A 21,355-nucleotide genomic window follows, 5' to 3' on the forward strand; every position below is an offset into this window, starting at 1 on the left:
CTGGGTCTCTATCCAACCCTGTCAGCCTACAAGACCCCATAATAAGCTGACTCACATGTCTCTGTTAGACTGAGCTAGAGTGGGGACATGACATCTACCTCCATGAAGATAATAATCTTATCCAAAATTGAGACCACAATGTTCAATTTAGCTGATAAAACAGTGAAATTACAATCCATAGGCAAGCTAGGGGTACCAGCCTGGAATCTTGAAGAGAAAATGTGCTGCATACCCTGATCTCAGAGCTCTAATCACCAAATGCAAGGAAAGCCCAAATCTTATTTTATCTTCTCTTCCTCAAGTTTGAATGGCATAGGGGTTTTCTTAATTCATTTTATCAGCTTTTAATAAAATACAGTCCTCTAAAAAACCAACCACCAAGGCATGATTGTAGATTATTAACAATGGCCCCTTGATTTAAAATCAACTTATATTCATAACTCCTATGGAACCTTATTATACTATTAAGTGAATATAATACTTGATTATAAATTTATTTAATCCCCAACTTAGGAAATATTCAAATAATTTTCCAATTTCATCACAAAATGTTATTTGGACTCAGAATTATCTGACTAAAACCCTGTGATCACTGATGATGCCCGAGTGCTGCAACCCAACTGGCAATTCCCATCAAGCTTTGCTACATGGTCCCTCCAGGTGGACAACCAAACAACTACCAGTCCTCTCTATAAAATAGAACCCCTCCTTAAAATTTATGAGATGGTCTCAAATAATTTGGAATAGACTGTAGACCCCCCGAAACTAACTCTCAGTCATTCCCTAGCAAATAGAGATCCCTCCTAAAAAATAGGAACTTCCATCTAAACGTCCAGAATGGCTCATAGACCCCTTTCAAAGCTCCATGACCCATTGACTGAATCCCCTATAACTACTGTTGACCTATGGTAACTCAAATGGTAGGTCAACCTCTGCACATCTGCCGATCACCTAGGAAGGGAACATTACAAAGGGTGTTATTAAGGGAAAACGGGTGGTCATCCCAAAATGATATGACTATATTGTATTCTACAACCTCTTCTTCAAATACAGGAAATATATGTAAACAAACCCCAAGTATTAAAACAAACATAGAAAATAAAATCTGGAAAGCACGATAGATAATTTGAGGAAAGGCTTTGATTAGATTTGTAGATGAGTTGTGAAAACTATCTATATTAGATAAATGTGTGGATATATTAGGGCTAAGTTTATCATGGAACGAGTCTATTTTTGGAAACTATATCTATGATGCATTGAAATCAAGAATTATTTGGAATACAGCTAGCTATCTTAGGATTTCAACATCTATATTTTCTCTTTCCTTATTATCTATATTTTTAGGGTGACAAGGGTTAAGATTCAGGTTTCCTATATCAATTGTAGAATCTCAGCATCTGTTTCCTTCAGCCTTGTGCAATTTTCAAAATTACAATCCAGGAAGAGGCAACGCAAGGTTGTAACTTGTAATGCATATTTGAATATTTTAGCAAAACTCCAAAGCCCAATGCAGCATTACCGAAGAAATAAGTGGGGTGAATAATGTAAAACCATGAGGCCAATCAATGTCTAATGATACAAAACATAGATGAAAAACTTGGCTGATGGGTCCTCAGATGCACACATTTACAGCATGCTGTAAGTAAATATTTCCAATCATTTTTATTTTATTTCACTATCCAACCATCATTATCTACTTTATTATAATTGTCGTGTGATAGTTAAATGTTTGGGTGGATTATTGATAGAATTCAGTAATTTTGAGTAGGAATTAAATTTATTCTTAAGTTTCTTGGTAATTGTTTCTATTAATAATCAGTTGCCTTAGCATTTTTGTTCCAGCTGCTGAAAGGAGTCATGACAGAGCTGTTACTCACAAGAAAGCATCCTAGCATACAATACTTACCCTCTTTCTAGAACATAGGTGATTATAGAGTTTTCTCATCAGTTGCTATACTATAGCATATTTAGATGTTGTAAGCTAAGTATATGGCCTTTTTAGATTTTTTTTTAATGGAAGAAACAATGTATCCGAATTACACCACATGAATGAAAAGAACAGAATGTCAGCAATTCAGAAAAGTCTGTCAGCAGTGATACAGTTTTGTTTTTCAGCCAAGCCACAAAACATTTTACATCAGCAACTGAAGACCGTTGCCTATCAACAAATGTAAAACAACAAAGAATTTGGGTTGCATGTGGTTAGTCAACAATCTTGAAGTTAGCTTCAGGAGTCTTTCATATGACTCGAATAACACAAAGTATTATCCAAAACAAATAACAAGTTAATAACATAATTGAAAAATTAATTATATTGATTATTAAACTACTTTTCTTTATAAAGAAAATACATTTAATTAAAGGCAAGAGCCTCTCATGTGGGAGGTCTTTGGTTTGAGTCTAATCGAACTTAACACATAATAATAATTAATTACAACAAATAAGAATAATTAATCTAGGCTTCGGCTCATTACCGATAAAAAAAATACATTTAATTAAATAATGTTAAGTCATTATGGTATTTTTCATAACATATTACACTTTATTCTAAACCTTTTATTATCGGTCCCCTTCAACTTCTAATGTTTATTAACACCATTTCGATCCACCAATTTCAGTGTGCTCCTCTTTCCAATCAGCATTTAATAAAGACGTGTCACTACATGTTATTATATATAATTGACTTTTTTGGTCCATTTGGATGAATAACGTACAACTTGAAGAACACCAACAAGGACATTTAAATCATTTTTTTATAAGGTGCAAGGGACTGTGAGAAAAGATAAAAGGGATACTGCACTTGAAGATAAATTAATTTTATCTATATCAAATTTCTAATTAGTTCATAGATCAAGAATATTAAATATTTTTAAGTCTGATATGAATTAACATGGTACCAGAGCAGGTTTAAAAATTATATATCAGACATATAATAGTAACAATTTGAAATGCTTGATCTCCAAAAAAATATTCATATTTTCCAAAGTCAAAATGGTGAATCGCTTAAAGGTTGAGGATAGGCTAGAGGGTGCCTCAAACTTCACAGCTTGGAAGTTTAGAATCAAACTTGCCTTGAAAGAAAATGAATTGGCTCGATTAGTATTAGAGGAAAACGATTCACCCACTGATGAAAATGAGCTAGCACAGTGGAATAAAAAAGACATCAAGGCAATGAGGATGATAGTTGAATCCATAAAGATCACATGGTACCAATCATCTCCAAACTTGAGACAGCAAAAGAAATGTTTATGACTTTAGAATGCATGTATGAAACCAACAACACCAGCAAAAGACTTGCTTTGAAACAAAAATTACATCACATAAAGATGGCTAAAGGAGAATCCGTCACTTCCTAATTTATGAAAATTTCAGATCTAAGAGATCAACTTTCCACTACAAGGGGCACAAAACTCCCTATTAATCCCAGCTTCAATACAGTAATTTTGAAAGTTAGATGAAGTGTATTCTCCTCCGTTATCAAATCTGAGGATTTTGATTTTCTTTTCAGATGGATTTTGCATAGAGCTTTAAATTCTTTGAATCCCATGAGACCTCCATTGGAGTCTTTATCTTTAAGGAAATAGATCCAAGTTTTTCTAGAGTAATCATCAACAAAAATAATAAAGTACAAGAACCCACTGAGAGAAGCAATGGAGTAAGAACAACATAAGTTTGAGAGAATGAGTTCTAAAATGCATTTCAATCTGTTTTCACTACCGTGAAAAGTACCCGTAGTGTTCTTGCCTAAAGAACATCCTTTGCAGGTCCCTTTGTGTGCATGAGAAAGTTAAAGTAAACCAGTGACCATCTTCTCCATAATAGGTAGTGCTCGAAAATGTAGGTGACACAATCTTCCATGCAAAAATTTCAATTAAGCTTGAGGAACTTGTGAATCAATGCTTGAGTAGGACCAGTGCATAGTCTATAGAGATGCCCATGTCAAACTCCAATTACCTTGGCTATTTTGATATTAGAGTTCTTTGGCCATAAATTGCTTGATCACTTGAATATGCAATGTGATATCACTCATCTTCCAATGCTAATAATGAAACAAGATTTCGCCTGATTCCGGGAACAAATAGAACATTATTTGATTGTAGAGAGATCCAAGAATTTTCTTTTAGGGAGGCAATTCCAACTCTTTCAACAGAATGATTTGAATCATCTCCAATGGTCACTTGATCAAACGAATTACTTTGCATCAATTCTTTTAAATGTCCTCTAAACCCAGTAATGTGTTGAGATGCACCACTATCAATTGTCCATGTGCTATTGCCAGTAGGAAAATGACTTGAAAGTGCTGAATAGAACACGAATCCCATCTGAGTCCTCTTCTGTAACAGTTTTACCAACTTACGTGAAAGATACTTGGGTCTTAGGATATGTCTACACTGATTTGGATAGTGTCTATATTTGTTGCATGTGTAGAATTTCACTTTTGTTGTGTCTCTTCTTCTTTTGGGTGTAGGGTTATTGTAAAATTCTGTCTTTCTTTCTTTTGAAATGATATTTTTTATTTTTCTTATTTGAGGGCAGTGAAGTCAGTGCATGAGTTTCTTCATTTGTAGAAACTTTACTGATCCCTTTTGTAATCAATCTTGATTCTTCTTGTATGCAATCTGCTTGTAATTGATCAAACTTAGGAAATTTGGATCTTGCACTTATTCCTTGGACAAAGGATTCCCATGAGTCAGAATGTTTCCATTTAACACCAACATTGACAATTCTTCACTGTCGAGGATATGATTTGATCATGGATAATGACTCTTAGTTGCTTCCACAATGGTTATATTTTTGAAACAATGCTTATATTTTTCTTTCAGCTGGATTGAAAATGATGAAATCTTTGATCCTATTGCTAGATACACTTCAGTTAGAACCATTATTGCTAGATACACTTCAGTTAAAACCATTATTGCAATTGTTGCATCAATGGCATAGGTGAAGAAGTATATGTTGAACAACTCGAAGGATTCATTATGCATAACAAGGAAACTCATGTTTGTAAATTAAAGAAAGCATTTTATGGATTAAAACAGGCTCCAAGAGCTTGGTATGAAAGAATTGCCTCCTATGTGATAAGCTTGGGTTTCTCAAAGAATGGTGCAAATTCAAACCTGTACATCAAAGTAATTAATGCGGAGATTTTAATCTCAGTACTTAACGTTGATGATTTACTTATCACAGAAGAAGACCACCTTATTGTGAAATGTAAGAAAGAGCTAGCCTCTGAATTCAAGATGAAAGATCTGGGATTACCTTGGATTAGAAGTCTGACAAAAACCAAATGAGATTATAAAATGTCAGGGAAAATACACCATAGACATCCTAAAGAGATTTGGCATGATGGGTTGTAAATCCATGTCTATACCCATGGAATCAAATCTACACAAACTAAAAGAAGCTGCAGCAAAATCAGAACTGGCAGATTCTACTCTATACATGCAACAAAATTTGGTCTTTAATGTATTTAGTAAATACTTGACCTAACATTTGTTGTTGCAAAAAAAAATCCTAAGATATTTAAACGGTACAATTAGATTTGGCCTCAAATATTCTGCAAATGCAGACTAGAATTTGTGTGGATACTCAGATCCCAACTGGGTTGGCAGTGTTGCTGATACTAAAAGAACCTCTGGTTGTTGCTTCAATTTAGGCTGAGCAATGATTTCCTGGTCTAGCAGGAAACAATCTTCAGATGTACAAAGCTCTACAGAAGTTGAATAGATAGCACCATGTATGGGAGCTCAGGAAGCAGTTTGGCTACCAAAGCTACTTACTGGTTTGTTTGGAAATCCCTCACAACCCACTATCTTTCATTGTGATAGACAAAGTTGTATAAAGCTCTCTATTAATCCTATGTTTCATGACAGAACAAAGCACGTGGAGATCAGGTATCACTATCTAAGAGACATGGTGGAAAGAAATGCTTTTAAATTGGGATACATCAGGATTGAAAAACATATGGCAAACATTCTAACCAAGCCTCTCCCTAGAATCAAGTTTGAATTCTTTAGAGGTAAGCTCAATATGGTAGAGAAAGAAGACCTAACTAAGATGTAAACATTACTTGTTCTTGTATAAATACTAAAGTATTTATTTAATCTTGATTTCATTGTACTTATATGAATATTGTAACAACCACTTTTCCCGGGTCTTAACTAACAACTCACATATCAAAAAAATACAGTTATTACTTCATTTTCATAGGAAGACATTAATATCAGTTACGTTCATGTAGATGAGATTAACGGTTACAATCAGTTACAAGAAAATTTCATAACTAACAATTGAAAACACCATCAATGAATTTACTATGGAAATTAAAAATCTACATACCATGGAATTCGAAACTGAAATCAATCTAGGGATGCTTCTGCAAACACCCAGGTTAGTCCACAAATACCACTTAGGATCAAATGACGATTACCATCCAATACCACTATATCAAAATCAAATGACGATTACCATCAAATACCACTATATCAATTACCATTGGATCATTTAGGGCATCACATACCATTGTATCAATTAGGGCATCTATTATCATTGGATCATTTAGGGCATCAATTACCATTGGATCATTTAGGGCATCCGATACCATTGTATCATTTGAGGCGTCAGATTCCACTGTATCATTTAGGGCATCAAATACCACTGTATCATTTAGGACATCAGATACCACTGTATCATTTGGAGTGTTAGATACCTCTGTTTCATTTCTTTTCTTCCTATTGCTAACTGTGGCAATAACATAAGATTATAAGATATGCTCATAATCATTATTCTTATAAATGAAAGACTAAAATAACAATCCTATAGATATATTCCATATTTAGTTGGAAGGTCAATTGATCTAAATGGTTACCAATTACATTGACGAGAAAGGTTACTTTCATCAAAGGAAATAACCGAATTCAAACATATAAATTAATCCATCATATCTTCTACTTGTATAAATATCATAAAAGTAAAAATACTTGTTACCAATAAATGTTTGAATGCTCAACTTATCTTTATCTGATGCACGTCCTAACATCTTGTGGAGAGGGGAAACATTGTCAGGGGCTTAACCTCTAAACCACTAACCTTAAACTTATCCCCACACTTTCTCTAACTAGAAAGACCCTCCCTACTTGGAATAGACATGGAACACCTTGTCAGCCGCTGAGCATTCTGGTACTTAATCTCACCACTTGACTTGATGACAGAGAATCAATTGGACATGCATGAGCTATTAAATGATTTCCTTTTTAAATAATATATATAATTGTTATGTCATATCTGATTTTGTTTCCATGTTATTGCAAATTTCCTTATCACCTCTTCACCTTTTCCTTGGCCATACAACCAGGTGAGTCCTAGGTGTTTAAATCTCAGAGTAAACCAACTCATTATGCTAATCCTCAGCTAGTTTATGAATATTACATGTTTCAGTATATCACACAGCTTTTTATGACTTGAGACAATAATCTTAAGACTTGCAAAAGTACAATTCAATTCTGACTTACAACAGTAAAATAAAGATGTATAGACTTATCATGAATAATTGGCCTTGACTTAGCATGGAAAGATCTGACTCATTGAGAACCTACTCAGGGATACCATACAAAGATGAAGTACTGCATTTCATGCAAGTATACCTTACTACTGTAAACACAATGCAGTAGTAATTCGATAAAAAATATATATATGTCAATTGGATATGGGAAGCCATCCACATAACCTGGTTGTTTGAAGAAGGAATGAGCCTTGGCTGGACGCTAACAACTAGTTCCTTCTCTAGAGTAATTCCAGACGCACAAACTCAGAGTGAATATCAATCACGACTTTCAGCAAAGGTAAAAATGAGAAGGAAATAATGTGACAAGAACTGCAGAGGTAAATTGTAAATCGTGTGGAAGGAGAAATCAATTCATGTTCATCGGGTTTCTCACCGCTCTCAAATATAAAGAGGCATTCGATATATCAAGGCTTCCAAGAAGCCGTAATTCTTAAAGAATTAAAAGATTTGTCTTCTTGAACACCGATATTATATGCCAAGTGTACATTTCGATTTCTAAAAAGAGTTGAATAAATATGGAAAAGAACTTGAAAGTTATAAAACAAAAGGATAATTTATAAACATATTTATTTATTTGCACGTAAATATATTTTATTAAGATGGTACAATATTAAATGTCTATCCAAGGTCGCACCTTTTAAATATGTATATCTCAATACATGTTTCATCTGGAAGATTATTTTATCTTCTTGTACACGCATTTAAATGTACGTATTAAATAGATAAAATCTTGTATAAAAATAATACTATAGTGTCACCTTTATTTTTATATCTATGTGCACGTACATATATATGTATTATAATGAGGTGATGGAATGTCAACCATAATCCAATAAAGGTATGTACTTTAATAATTAAGTTAAGATTAATAATGTTTTTTAATGTTTATCTAATAGCTCATGTGTGTCTAATGTGTGTATCTTGTTATGTAGTTGCTAGGTCCTCAACATGATGATTCAAGATTCATACCCATTTGCTCAGTGATGGTGATACTTCTTTTCTGACAATGCTTCCACCCCTTTGATGTGCTACCTATAAAGAAATTCTCCGCAATTAAATCATATTACCATAACAAGTTATTAATCATAAATGATCATAATGGCTAACCGCCTTTTCAATTCCATGAATTCATGATAAATAATCAACTAGCATGTTATCTTCATATGAAATTATAACGACTAACCATCTTACAATTTCGTAGGATTATAAATTTAACTATCAGCTAACTTCATATGAACCTCAACGGCTATATGAACAATTTAAATTGGGTCGAAAATTGGGATGTCACAAATATCCTTGTGAGATCACGATCTCTCAATGATAAGACACTTGTACATAGTTACCTTCATTGTGAGCTGATGCTCTCACAATGATAATTGATTTTCTAAATCCATTATGATGAAAAGCGCATCCGGCGCTACCCAAGGATATACCATAATGGTAGATATCATAAAACCATTATATAGAAGAGTACATACAGTGGAATACAAGGATATGCCATGAAGGTAGTTTTATAAATCCATTATGGTGGGAAGTGCATAGGTGGCTCCCCAAGGATATACCATAATGGAAAATATCATAAAACCATTATGGAGGATAGTGCATATGGTGGTATCTGAGGACATAATAGTAGATGTCTTAAAATCCTTCATGGTGGATAGCACATATGGTGGTATCTAAGGACATGCCATGAAGGTAGTTTTAAAATCCATTATGATGGGAAAGCACATATGGTGCTACCCAAAGATATAACATAATGATAGACATTGTAAACCCGTTATGGAGGATAACGCATACAATGATATCCAATGACATGATGGTAGATGTCCTAAAATTCACTATGGAAGAAATCACATAAGGTAATATCTAAGCACATGCTGTGTGGTAGACATTTCCAAATGATTATATATAATATAAAGATATTTAAATTAGTTCGTTATGTTAATAAACTAACATGGAAGCCTCCCTAGCTAAGAGGGAGTGTTGAAGTAAACTTTACGAGTATTTCATATGACTCAAATAACACAAAGCATAATCCAAAACAAATATATAAGTTAATAACATAGTTGAATAATTAATAACATTAATTATTCCACTACTTTTCTCTATAAACAAAATACATTTAATTAAATAATGTTAAGTCATTATGGTATTTTTTATAACATATTATATTTTATTCTAAACCTTTTATTATTGGTCCCCTTCACCTTCTAATGTTCATTAACACTGTTTAGATCCCACAAATTTCGGTGTGCTCCCCTTTCCAATTGGCATTTAATAAAGACGTTCCATTACGCCCCATTATATATAATTAATATTTTCAGTCCATTCGGATGAATAAGGTACAACTTGAAGAACATTGATAGGGACATTTAAATCAGTACTTTATAGAGTGCGAGGGAATGTGAGAAAAGATAAAAGGGATATTGCACTTGAAGATATATTAATTTTATCTATATCAAATTTCTAATTAGTTCATAGATCAAGAATATTAAATATTTTAAAGTCTGATATAAATTAACAGACAACAGAATTTTTTATGGCGAGCTTCTTAAAAATAATTTTATTAACAAAAGGTGTAACATTGGTGGGACGAACATTAGTGCGTATCTCCTGAGAACAAATCCACACCCATTAACATTCTATTTCTTGTCTCAGTAAAGTGTACTAATTAAATTACTGCATAAGAAAGGGTAAACACAGGTTTGAACTGTCTCAAGAAGTCAGAAATCAAGTTTGCTTCCTGGTAGTTTTTAGCCTTATGTGCAAAGATAGAACTTCACAGCTGTCTTGTCTGGAATCCCATGATATTATGATTGAAACAACTTATACAAACACCAAAATAAAAGCTCATAATAAAACAAACCCAAAGACAGCCTTAGGGCTCACATTATGTCTAGTTAGTTTTTCATTGCATTGCAAAGGAATTTGTAGAGTTAAACGTATATTTCCTAACATACTTTGTGACAAACTTTTCTATTAACAGTAATGTGCCATAAGCTAATACATTGTTGGAAGTTGGCGCAAGAGCTTTTAACTCAAATTTGAACTAAAATCTCATGCATAAAGATTGACTTTTGATGCTCATATTGCATTGAACTTGAAGTCACTGACATGAAAGGTTGTCTGAATGTTGTTGTGTCTATAGCATTTTAGTGTGAATGAAGAAATCAGGGTGAAAAATAATGTCCCAACAGTAAAGGTCTCACAACTTTTATCAATAAAGAATTTAGGGCAAAAGTCATCCAGAAGATATTTGTATGGTGACCACTCTTGAATATTCATACTGAATATATAACTACATTAAATCACACCATCATGCTTGTCTATTTAATGAGCAACTGGCTATTCAACCTCTATGGCATTCATAGAAAAGTTTACTGATAGCGATTATAAGCATTTGGAATTTTATACTATTAAAGATGTGAAGAATGAATTCACGTGTTCAAATTTTCAAGAATATCCTTCATAACAAACTATCAAAAACTAAAAATGCATCAGCTGATTGTTAACTTTTTGAGGAACACATTTTCAAAATCTGTTTTTCAGGGAATAGCAGGATACACCCCATTCGGAGCTGCGATTCAAGACAGAATTAAACCACAAAACCTCCATTTCAGGCCATAAAAACCTTTTCCACATAATTGAGTCAACTACGACTGTAAATCCTGTCACATTTAAAAGAGAAATACAAATCAGAAAAATATGCATTCACCTGTCAAATAGTTCTCCATGGTTATTAAATTTAAATAAGTGCATCTTCAATCTAAAGAAAAGGAAAACTGAAGAGCTTGTGTGGGTGTAAAGATGCTTTATTATAACTGAAAGAACAAATTGGAAACTTAAAAGAAAAAAAAGCAAACAAATTTCACTAAAAAATGGAAAGGAGAGAATACTCCGAAAGAGTTAACCTATGCTCAAAAGAGACGTTACCGCACAGCACCGTATGGCATCCCACATTGTAATTTGTCTAGTCTGTCATAATTTGACAGAATGGTGTAAGAACAAGTTTGACAATTTTTTTATTATTGGTATAATGCATAATAGTTGGAATATAATTACTACCCATTTTAATCCATAACTCATTACAATTTGAGAATGAAAAGAAACAAATTTTTAAATAGCTTTGCTAGGATGAAAAAAGAAGAAATGTCCCTGTTTTTTATCCCTGATATTAGTTTAACTATTTCAAAAACCTAATTTTCCAACAGTTGATTATCCACAGTGAGACAAAGTGTTGGATGAATAATAATCCATAAACTGAGTCATTAGTATACTAAATTATAAAATGAATCATATTCAACATGCAATGGTAGGGAACACACAAATGACAAAGGACATGTAGAAATGCAAAATAGTAAAAAAATGATGAAAACAGTCATACTAATCACTGTAAATGGTATCACACATAAGTGATCGTTGTACTTAGAATCTTGAGGTTGTGTAATTCTCATGAGCAGAATAATGATGTAACCATATAAAATTTTCATAGTTTGTCAAGTTTCAACCCAGATAAGGTCTTTCAAGCAAACAAGAATCATTTTTCAAAGATTGTCCTGTTCATGTGCACCTCCTCTGTCATCTCTTGTTCTTGTCCTTGTCCTTGCAGGTGAATGAAAAGGGCTTTTAATGGCAATTGTCTCAGGAAAGGGTTATCTTATTTGAGGAAAAATTGTGTTTGGAATGCATAAGGGCCTAAAAAATACTGCTGCAGCTAACAATGAAGTCAAAGGATGTAACGTCCCCAATTTTAAAAGAAATATTTTAATTAGATCAATTAATTAAATGGTCCTAAGAATTAAATAATATCACAAGGACTTATTTAATTAATAGATTTAATTGATAAAGGGGCCGGATTTTTATCAAGTATCAGTAGGTGTTTGCCGTGTCGACATTCTTTGTAAACCCTTGGGAGTTTTTTCCAAAGGGGTATTTATGTGCAGCATATAGGAAGTTGTTAGTATGCAATATGGGTTATTTTTATTGTAATGTGAATTCCTATTGGAGTTCAATATTGTTCGCCATTTCAGAAGTGCAAGACCTTCCCTACTTGACTATCACCATTTCAACGGGATTCCCTCACCCTATTCCATTATATATATTACTTTACTTGGATTTGGAAAATCCAAGTACCATCATTGTTTGCAACTATATTCTCTCTGTGACAAATTGTGTCTCGCTTGTGTATTTGTTATATGGTGTACTTTTGTGTACTGACAATTAGATGTCTTCCTCAATTAGTTAATGAAGGATATTAAAACTCCATATTGATCTACTCCCTACAACACAAACACCCCGCACGAACCACCTCCATTTCAGATATCGTACACTAGGGAACTTCCGGACGGGAGCTAGAAGCACTTCCTGATGGGAACCAAGAAACTTACTGGTGGGAACAAGAAGCAACTTCCCAATAGGAACTAGGCAACTACCCGACGAGAACCAGGCAACTTCTTGACGGGAACTAGAAGCAACTTCCTGATAGGAACCAAGCAACTTTTTGACGAGAATCAAGCAACTTCCCGATGGGAACCACGCAACTTCCTGACGAGAAACAAACAACTTCCTAATGGGAGCTCGAACTTCCTGACGGGAACCGAGCAACTTCGAGATGGGAACCAGGCAACTTCTCGACAGGAACTAGAACCAATTTCCTGATAGGAACCAGGAACAAAAGATTACAGTGGTGTCAGAGGTGGTGATTTTGCCAACCTGTTCGGAGAATTGAGAGCTTGGACTTGGATCACACTATGGCACCCAACGATGCCATATGGTATCTATCTCAGATTTTTGCTGTTTGGAAAGCACATCTATTGGTCGAACACTCTAAGAACACTTTTGCATGCAAACTGATGGATGGTGACATTCACGACACCGAAACAAGATAGCCAATGACATCATCTACTACAAAGACATATTTGGTACCCGAGTCTAAGATGAAGGAAATCATTTTGGAAGAAGACACTTGCACACATATCGTTGAACCAACACCTGTCGATCAACTTGATGCTGCAGTGACCCTCTGAATAAGCAGGGCTCTACCAGTAGTTGTTCAACTTCCTGGTGATGTAAATGCACTTAAACAGAAATCAGATTTATGACAAGTAAATCTCCATCCTCCTTAGTGTTGATGTTTAGGAAAGAAGTAAAAAATTGAGCTTAAGTATGATGTATAATGAATCATTCATTACTTCTTAGTCTAATCTGATCTAAATGCATAATAATGCATGTTAATATTGGAAATTGGCAGCGTCATAATAGGGGACATCATATAATCCAGACAGTATTACAACAGTTCCTTCAGCTGATCCTTGTTTCCATACTGTTCTGTGCCACTATCATTTGGAAGTAGTTTGCTAGATTATATAAGATTGATGTTTGATATAATATCTATGTTGCACTATAAGGTCGATATGTGGTGGCAGTTTTGATAATTTTCCCTATATACTGTAGGTGATTTACATATTGAGATATTTTTTTGGTTTACTTATTAAGATCATTTTAGTAATATTTATCAATTAAGAAAAACTAAGGTGATGCTAGCTTAACATATGTATAATAATGTATGATATGATTTTATATTAAAAAGATGAATTTCATAAAAAAAAAAGATAGAAATAAAGAGAAATCCCTTAACAAAAAAACATATCCAATTCAAATGTCCAGTCTTACGTACCAACAGAAGTTGTAAACCAATTGGACCTAAAAGCAATATAGTGTCACATCGGAACACAATGGTAGCAAAAAGCTGCATTTCAAAAATAACAAATCAATGTAAAGCACAAGAGTACAATAAAAGTTCTGACAAACTAAGACAAATGAAGAATAGAGATTTAAATTGAATTTTCATATCCTTTCTTTTACAATATATTTCCAATAAAAGTTCCTACTAAATTAGAGTGCAATAGAAATTTCAAAATAAAGCATAATCGAAAAATATCCTAGCATCCAATTCCATTTTAGATACTATGCAGAATGAGAAAACTTTAAGATTGAATCTCCCTTCCTTCACTTGCAATTCGTCAAGGCTAAAGTGCTTAGAATCTGGTTTCCCAACATATTTGGACATTTCAGGACCCAAAAGGTTAGATTGTTTCATGTCTTGGATCTTTAGCAAATAATATATACAAAAGACATTTTTTCTGGGAAAACCTTTGTGGCCGTGACTTTATAATTTACGAAAGAGATTAAAAGTGGACAAGGTTGTGAACCAAGAATGCTATTGTTTGATCCCCAAATATTGTCTATCAAAAATGTAGCCTCAAGCATTCAATTTTATAGTAGAGACTAAATCTAGATTGATGGTATAGCTTCATATAGGTTAATGGCAAGGATCTTTATGATGTGATAGACAAAAGAGACTGAACATCATCTATCTTGTAAGAAAAGGGCTGAAAAAGTAAGAAACATCCCATTAACACCAGCGAACCAGAAAATATATCTATGAGAGAGAGAGAGAGAGAGAGAGAGAGAGAGAGAGAGAGAGAGAGAGAGCAAGCATACATACACATGGGGAGCAGAAGCGGAGCAGGGGGCCATGTCGGTAAAGTGTGTCATGAACCTTATTTGACCAATTCGTAACTTATTCTAAATTAATTAATATACATGTATATTTTTCAATAAATATACTTTTTATGATTAATTTTAATTGTTCAAGTATAAATTGATTAAAATATATTTTCTAATAGATAAAACTCTTTCAATAATATACATATATATGTGTGTGTGTGTGTGTGTGTGTACAACTCCTCACATTTAAAAACAGTTAAGTTGGTAATATGTATCGACTATACATTACAAACATATATCTCCTTCCTAAAATGTATCAACTATAGAGTCGATGTTTTTCTCTTATACAAGGCTGTGACTTTGTCAACGAGCATCAAGGAAGGCCACAACTATTCAGACAGGTGCCTCCACATCAACAAAGGGATCCATCCCTTCCTCTATCAAATTACAAATGGAAGTTGATTGCAATCTTTACAGGCATATTGAATGGACTTGAGGAGGACGGTGGGGATTAGTAACAATAATACTGACCATAATAAAAAAATGATTTAGGACTTTGCTGAAGAATATCTACAATTCTCTTAGGGGACATGGAGATTTTTTAGTACAACCATATCCTGTTAAAGACACAGCTTTTTACCGTAAAATATTGCAGGTCATTTCCCATTAACTGTCTCTGTGCTGGTTATTTGTTTGGAAATAATGGAAAACGCATAACAGTATGGGGATAAATGAATACTATCATGTTAATCACATAATAGACCGTATATTGATAATAGATGGATAGATTGTAATAATAATATGGGAATTCACACAACAATGGGTATTGAGGTATCAATATATAAATCATTGTTCAATGAATATTGATTCAACTGCATATTTAAATAGGAAGAATGTAGCAGATTACAAACATGGAAATCCACAGTATAATATAAATAATTTCAGGGGTCTTATCCAATTATGAGCTTAAACAATTCAAGGCAATTAAAAAAAGTCAAATGAATAAGTATATTGTCTAACAATAATGAACCTGAATAGATGTATACATATGTATATAAATGAGTACACACACACACACACACATGTATATATGATATATACGTTATTAGGAAATTAACAATTAACATTTAGAATTCCAATCTAGTTAAATGTTAAACTTATAATGCAATGACCCAATTCTTTTATCCAAACTACCCAAGAGGAGCGGATTAGGAGTGCAGTGTTGGAATTGCGAATGTCCTACCCATATAGGGGTAGGACATATGACACGTAAGGAACCTCCCAAGATAGGGGTAAGGACATATGGCACGTGACCTTGAGGAGTGTTGCTCTTGGCAGTTGTTGGGTCATTTAAATATGTCATGTGCCGCCAAAGGAGGAAGTATGGTATCATCAGATGAATTGTAATCCTTGGTTGATCGTATCTATTTTTCTTCTCTATAATGTACTCATTAGCTAATAAAGATATAAAATTGTCATCAACACAAGGATCTACAAGTTGAGTACACCAAACGGACAAGTAAGAAGGAGATTGTACACAAGTAAACTAACTACATTGTATGTGAATTGCAGGCTGCACAAGAAGACAAGTTGCAATCCATACATGAAATCTCTATTTTCTGCCACTTTTAACATTATTTTTGGCATCGTAAAAAAATAAAGATGATGGTGTGTATCATGAAGTTTTTGTTGTTGGATAAGATAAGATAAGATAAGCTAAATTATTAATGTCCAAAAATAGACCAGAAATGGATCTAAGGGACTGAAAAGGTTACAACAAGGCCGCAACCAGCAACAAGAGCACCAAACAGTGTCTACACAAAGAACAAAACACAAAAGCAAAAAGTAGAGAGACAGAGCCAAGAAAACCTAAGTATTTCTCAAAAGTGAGAAGTAGTCTAGAACCGAAGAATATGGTCTGAGGCTAAGGCGTGTAATGATCATGGGCCATCTTGAGGAATCGCTGGAGGTAGGGCGGCGTTGCCGAGTGTACCTTCTACATCTCACAGATCTAGTGTGGCTTGAAGAAGTAGAAGAAAGGTCAAGCTACCCATTCATCCCTTGGGCAGGGGACCTAGTAGAAAAGGAGGTGATGAGCTGATTTGAAGTCTGTCTCGATGGGAACTAAGGCTCAAGAGTGTGATCGCGGAGGCGTATGGCCTCTTGCAAATAAAGTGCAAAACATCGTTGATCGGGGTATTTGAAAAAAGACGATAAACTCTTGCACCCTCTAAAAAAGTAGTAAAATCTCCCTCTAATCTCATAGTAAATGGGGAAATGAAAAATAAAATGTGTCTCCGACTCTACCTCCTAAAGAGAGCAGAGGTAAAAAATCTTGCCCTCTCTATCTATCTAGTTTTCCTGAATACGTAGCTAATGGGAGCCCATTCTAAAAGATCTCAAAGAGATGCAGAGGGCATAAGTCTAGTGGTGAGTGAGGTACCAAGGGCGAACAATGATCCTGTCCTAAATATCCATGCAATGCTGAACATTAAAAACCATTCTAAGTCGGAGCCCCCCAGAGGGTTACTTCAAGTTGTGATAATGTATTATTTGTAGATATCGACCTTGACGTGCACATTGAGCTCCTTCCAAGAGGGAAGGAGGTGAGTGTGGGCATCCAGGGAGAACTGAAACAGGGAAAGGCGGTCAATTGTGATCCCATTCGAACCAAGAAGAGCAGAGATCTACAATAACCAACATTGAGCCCTGCCACCTAGCAAGATCAGATCTTGTGACCATCTCATAAGAGCAATAGGCGAAGTAAGAATATTTGCAACGACCATCATAGGAGTTAGTGAAGCCTTGAAGTCGATGGATAAACCAAACTAGAACAAAGATGGTCCCTTGCTGGAAGCGATAAGCACCAAACTTGATGAAGATGATACTATAGAGGGTGGATCGATGACATTGGATTATATGCCGAAGCAGAAGGGTTTGGACTCTCATAACTGAAGCCTAATTGGATTCCAAAAGAGAGGGCCCCCAAATAGTAGTCATAGAGGATAGTCAATTTGAACAAGGAGTCCAAGAGGGAAATCTTGGTCACGATATCCTAGAAGTGATGTTTGAAGCATTGTCTCTCAAGCATAGCTAGGGAGCCAAGTCCCTTATTGACTCGGGGCTACATGGAAAAATGGGGTTTGGAGAACTTAACCCCCAAGTATAAGTGGAGGTGATCTGAATCTGGCTGCCCTAAAAATAGAAGTGGAGATGTGAGGTCTTCAAGCAGTTGAGGACTAGCACCTGAGTCTTACCCAAGTTCACAACTAATTGCCTTGAATCACAAAAGGAGGCCAAACCATCAAGAATCTATTGAAGCCCCTCTAGGGATGAAACTAAAAGAACCACATCCTTAGCAAATAGGAAAATGGGTATCAGACCATGGTGTAAGTAGCAGTTGTCTGCAGGAAGCGAAAAACCTTGGAGGAAAGTCTCAAGCTCATCAATGTATATACCAAAGAGAGTGGAGGAAAGGGTACCCCTGCTTTACCCCAATGGTGCTCTGAATAGGATCCGAGAATCACTGTGGAGTCTTTAACTTTCCCACCACACTCTCATTAAGCCTTGTGACAGTAGTCAGAAGAGTCTCTAAGATTCCAATGTCCTTAGGTCTTGGGAAAAGAGTCGTCCGAGGATAAAATTGAAAGCTTTGTGAAAGTCAACAAAATAAAATAGATTTTTGCCAAGCAACATCGAGCCTCCTTGATGACAGTTCACAGAGGCAAAATATGTTCCATGGTCCAAATTTTTTTAGGGAAACCAACTTACCCCCTAGCCCAACATTGTCGACAATCAAGCTCCCTCAATAAAATAGTATTCAACACTATGGCCTAGAGTTTGGCAAAAGTGTGCCCAATCATGATAGTCTTAAGTTGTCAAGGTCTGAAACTGACCCGGTCTTATGTATCAGATGGATAATGTGTCGCGACCAAGAGTCGGGAAAACCAATACAAATAACTTTGTTAAAGGGCAATATCAAAAAGAAGCCCAAAACAATGAAACCAAGTTTGAAGAGCTCCACTTGGAACCCTTCTAAAACTGTTACACTGCTACTGTTCATGTATCTAAATGCCCTACTACTATTGGAGAAGGTGAAAAGGTGGCAACTAGGCAAAGGGGTGAGGTGAAGTGGGGGTTGGTCGGGGATCTCGCAGAGAGGAGAGATGTGGGAGACCAAAGAGCTTTGAACCAGCGTAAGGGGAAGGAGGATGGCAAGGGAAAAGGGTATGTGAGAAGAGCTTTGAAGATCGCAAAAGAGAGGCACAAAGAGATCTACACTGCATCGTGAAAAAAATCCACTTCTTCTGGTGAGGAAGGCAGTGATAATCGAGCCTCAACTAAGTGAACCTGGGGCAAAGAGTGGAGAAAGTCGAGCGAAACGAGTGGTGAAGGGACTTGCAGTCCTCATCATACCACTGATTCATGGGATACACACTCCTATGCTTGGGGTTACGAGAGAGGAGGGAGGTGTAATGGGTTTGTAAAGGAGGGCAGACTCTCACATCACAAAAGCAAGCTAGTCAAACATGGAAACACCGTCCTCAGAGTCAATAAAAGAGTCCTGGGATAGGAGTTGTCTAAGAAGGTGGACGAAGAGGTCATTGTTGTTCTAGGAAAAGCAAAATGAGGTGCGGGTGGCGCAAGTTGAGGGGGTCGTGAGGGTTGCCTCAAGGGGGGAGGGGGTGAGAAGGGGGTGAAGGGATGAGGGGAGGGATGGGAGACCCAGAAGACGAAGCTAGGGAGGGTGTGATCAGCCAGGGGCAGACAAGAGATGGTGTAGTGGCTAATGGAGGGGATGAAGGAAACAAAAAAGAGAGCCTAGTCCACAACACTCATGCCAATGCCATGGGGCCAACAGGTGAAATGACTAGACTCAAGGAAACCTGTTCAGGATCACCATGGCCAAAGACTCACATAATTGAAGCAAATGGCAGCCATACTAGGTAAGGGGAACCTTGTCTAATAAGAATCATTGCAAGCCCAGAGTGTTTGGATACAACTCTGTTGTATAGATTGAATCAAACTGAGGATCATGAAAGGGCGTCTAATGATCCCTAGTCCATGCATTAAAATCCCCCAGAATGATGATGTCACCCATGGCAGAAAACCTAGTGATGCGCTCATATAGGTCCTCAAAAGGGTCACCACTCTTTGGGCTGTGAACTGTGTAGTACAAGGAAGTCGACAGAAAATAGCAAACCGTGCTAAAGATGTCCCTACAATGTGATGTCACTCGGCCAATGTCGATCCACATGAATCTAGCAAAGTTGTCAGAGAGAGCTACAAAAGTCATGTTGAAAAGGCCATCTTTGACCAAACAAGCAATCCCACCAGACCCCCCATCCCACTGGACCACCTGACCTCGTACCTAAAAGAAAACAACCATTGATAGCCGGAAACGTCTAGGAGAGGACGAGTGGGGCTCTCATTTGTCTCCGTAAGAAGAAGAATATTGGTGGAACCAAGAGCATCCTAAAAGGGACATGACAAGGACCATAAAGAGCTATTGCCATTCGAGTAGTAGACAAGCACGAAAACAATATAAAGCTCCGCTATACCCAACTGTTATTAGTACCATCATTTAGCCTTGGTACCATCATTTAGCCGTGGTGGCCAACCTCAATTCCCATCCACGAGGACGAGAATCCCGAGTAACAACCCACTTCTTGTCGTGTCTAGCTTTTGCCACAACACCATGGGGTTGTTTTGATGAAAGTATTGTCATTGATGTCAAACGGTTCATGAACACGAACAAACTTATAAGTATCAATGTCAAAGGTATGAAAAAGTCGTCATTAAAGCCACTTGAGGAATTGATTAATAAATAACATAAGATTACCATATTAGAACCAGACAACATTACTCTATGATATATTCGAAGGTGTGACACTAATATCGAAGGGACTAATGACCAATAGACATTGAAGGTACTGTCATGAACATATTAGAGAGAAATGATGATCAACTTAGAGGTGCAGTATTTAATGTTGATGCATTTATTACCAAGATGATAATAGACAATTTGTGTCACATGTTTACCGTACAGGGTACACAGATGTTTGTCGCATTAAGAGACTAGAATGTAACACAAAGCAAGATACTTCATTCATATAAGCCGATATGCAATTCTAATTACAATGATTATTATTGATTGATGATCCAAGTCCAACATAGGATGATGTACATATACCTTTTGAAGGGATGACTCAACTGTCACACAACCTTTCAGACTAATCCCATTGGCTCTAATTAAGCTTTTGACGACAACGTCATCCCCCC

The 21,355-nt window shown here is 35.7% G+C and overlaps 1 protein-coding gene across 2 annotated transcripts in view; it reads right to left on the reverse strand.

Annotated features, from left to right (window-relative positions):
• Positions 1 to 21,355, reverse strand: part of ALG12 (homolog of asparagine-linked glycosylation 12) — a 342,508-nt gene that overhangs the window by 107,250 nt on the left and 213,903 nt on the right. The window contains exons 9-11 of one of the 2 annotated variants that reach the window (XM_089828760.1): positions 14,241 to 14,312; positions 11,476 to 11,539; positions 11,129 to 11,232 (exon numbers count right to left, since the gene is read on the reverse strand). In XM_089828760.1, the coding sequence (XP_089684886.1) occupies positions 11,129 to 11,232; positions 11,476 to 11,539; positions 14,241 to 14,312 (240 nt within the window). The remainder of the gene's footprint in view (positions 1 to 11,128; positions 11,233 to 11,475; positions 11,540 to 14,240; positions 14,313 to 21,355) is intronic. The other variant, XM_089828761.1, reaches the window with a different exon arrangement.

The sequence above is a fragment of the Cupressus sempervirens genome, chromosome 5 (genome assembly GCF_028749045.1).
Source record: "Cupressus sempervirens isolate cs-2001-9-10 chromosome 5, ASM2874904v1, whole genome shotgun sequence".
NCBI lineage: Eukaryota > Viridiplantae > Streptophyta > Pinopsida > Cupressales > Cupressaceae > Cupressus > Cupressus sempervirens.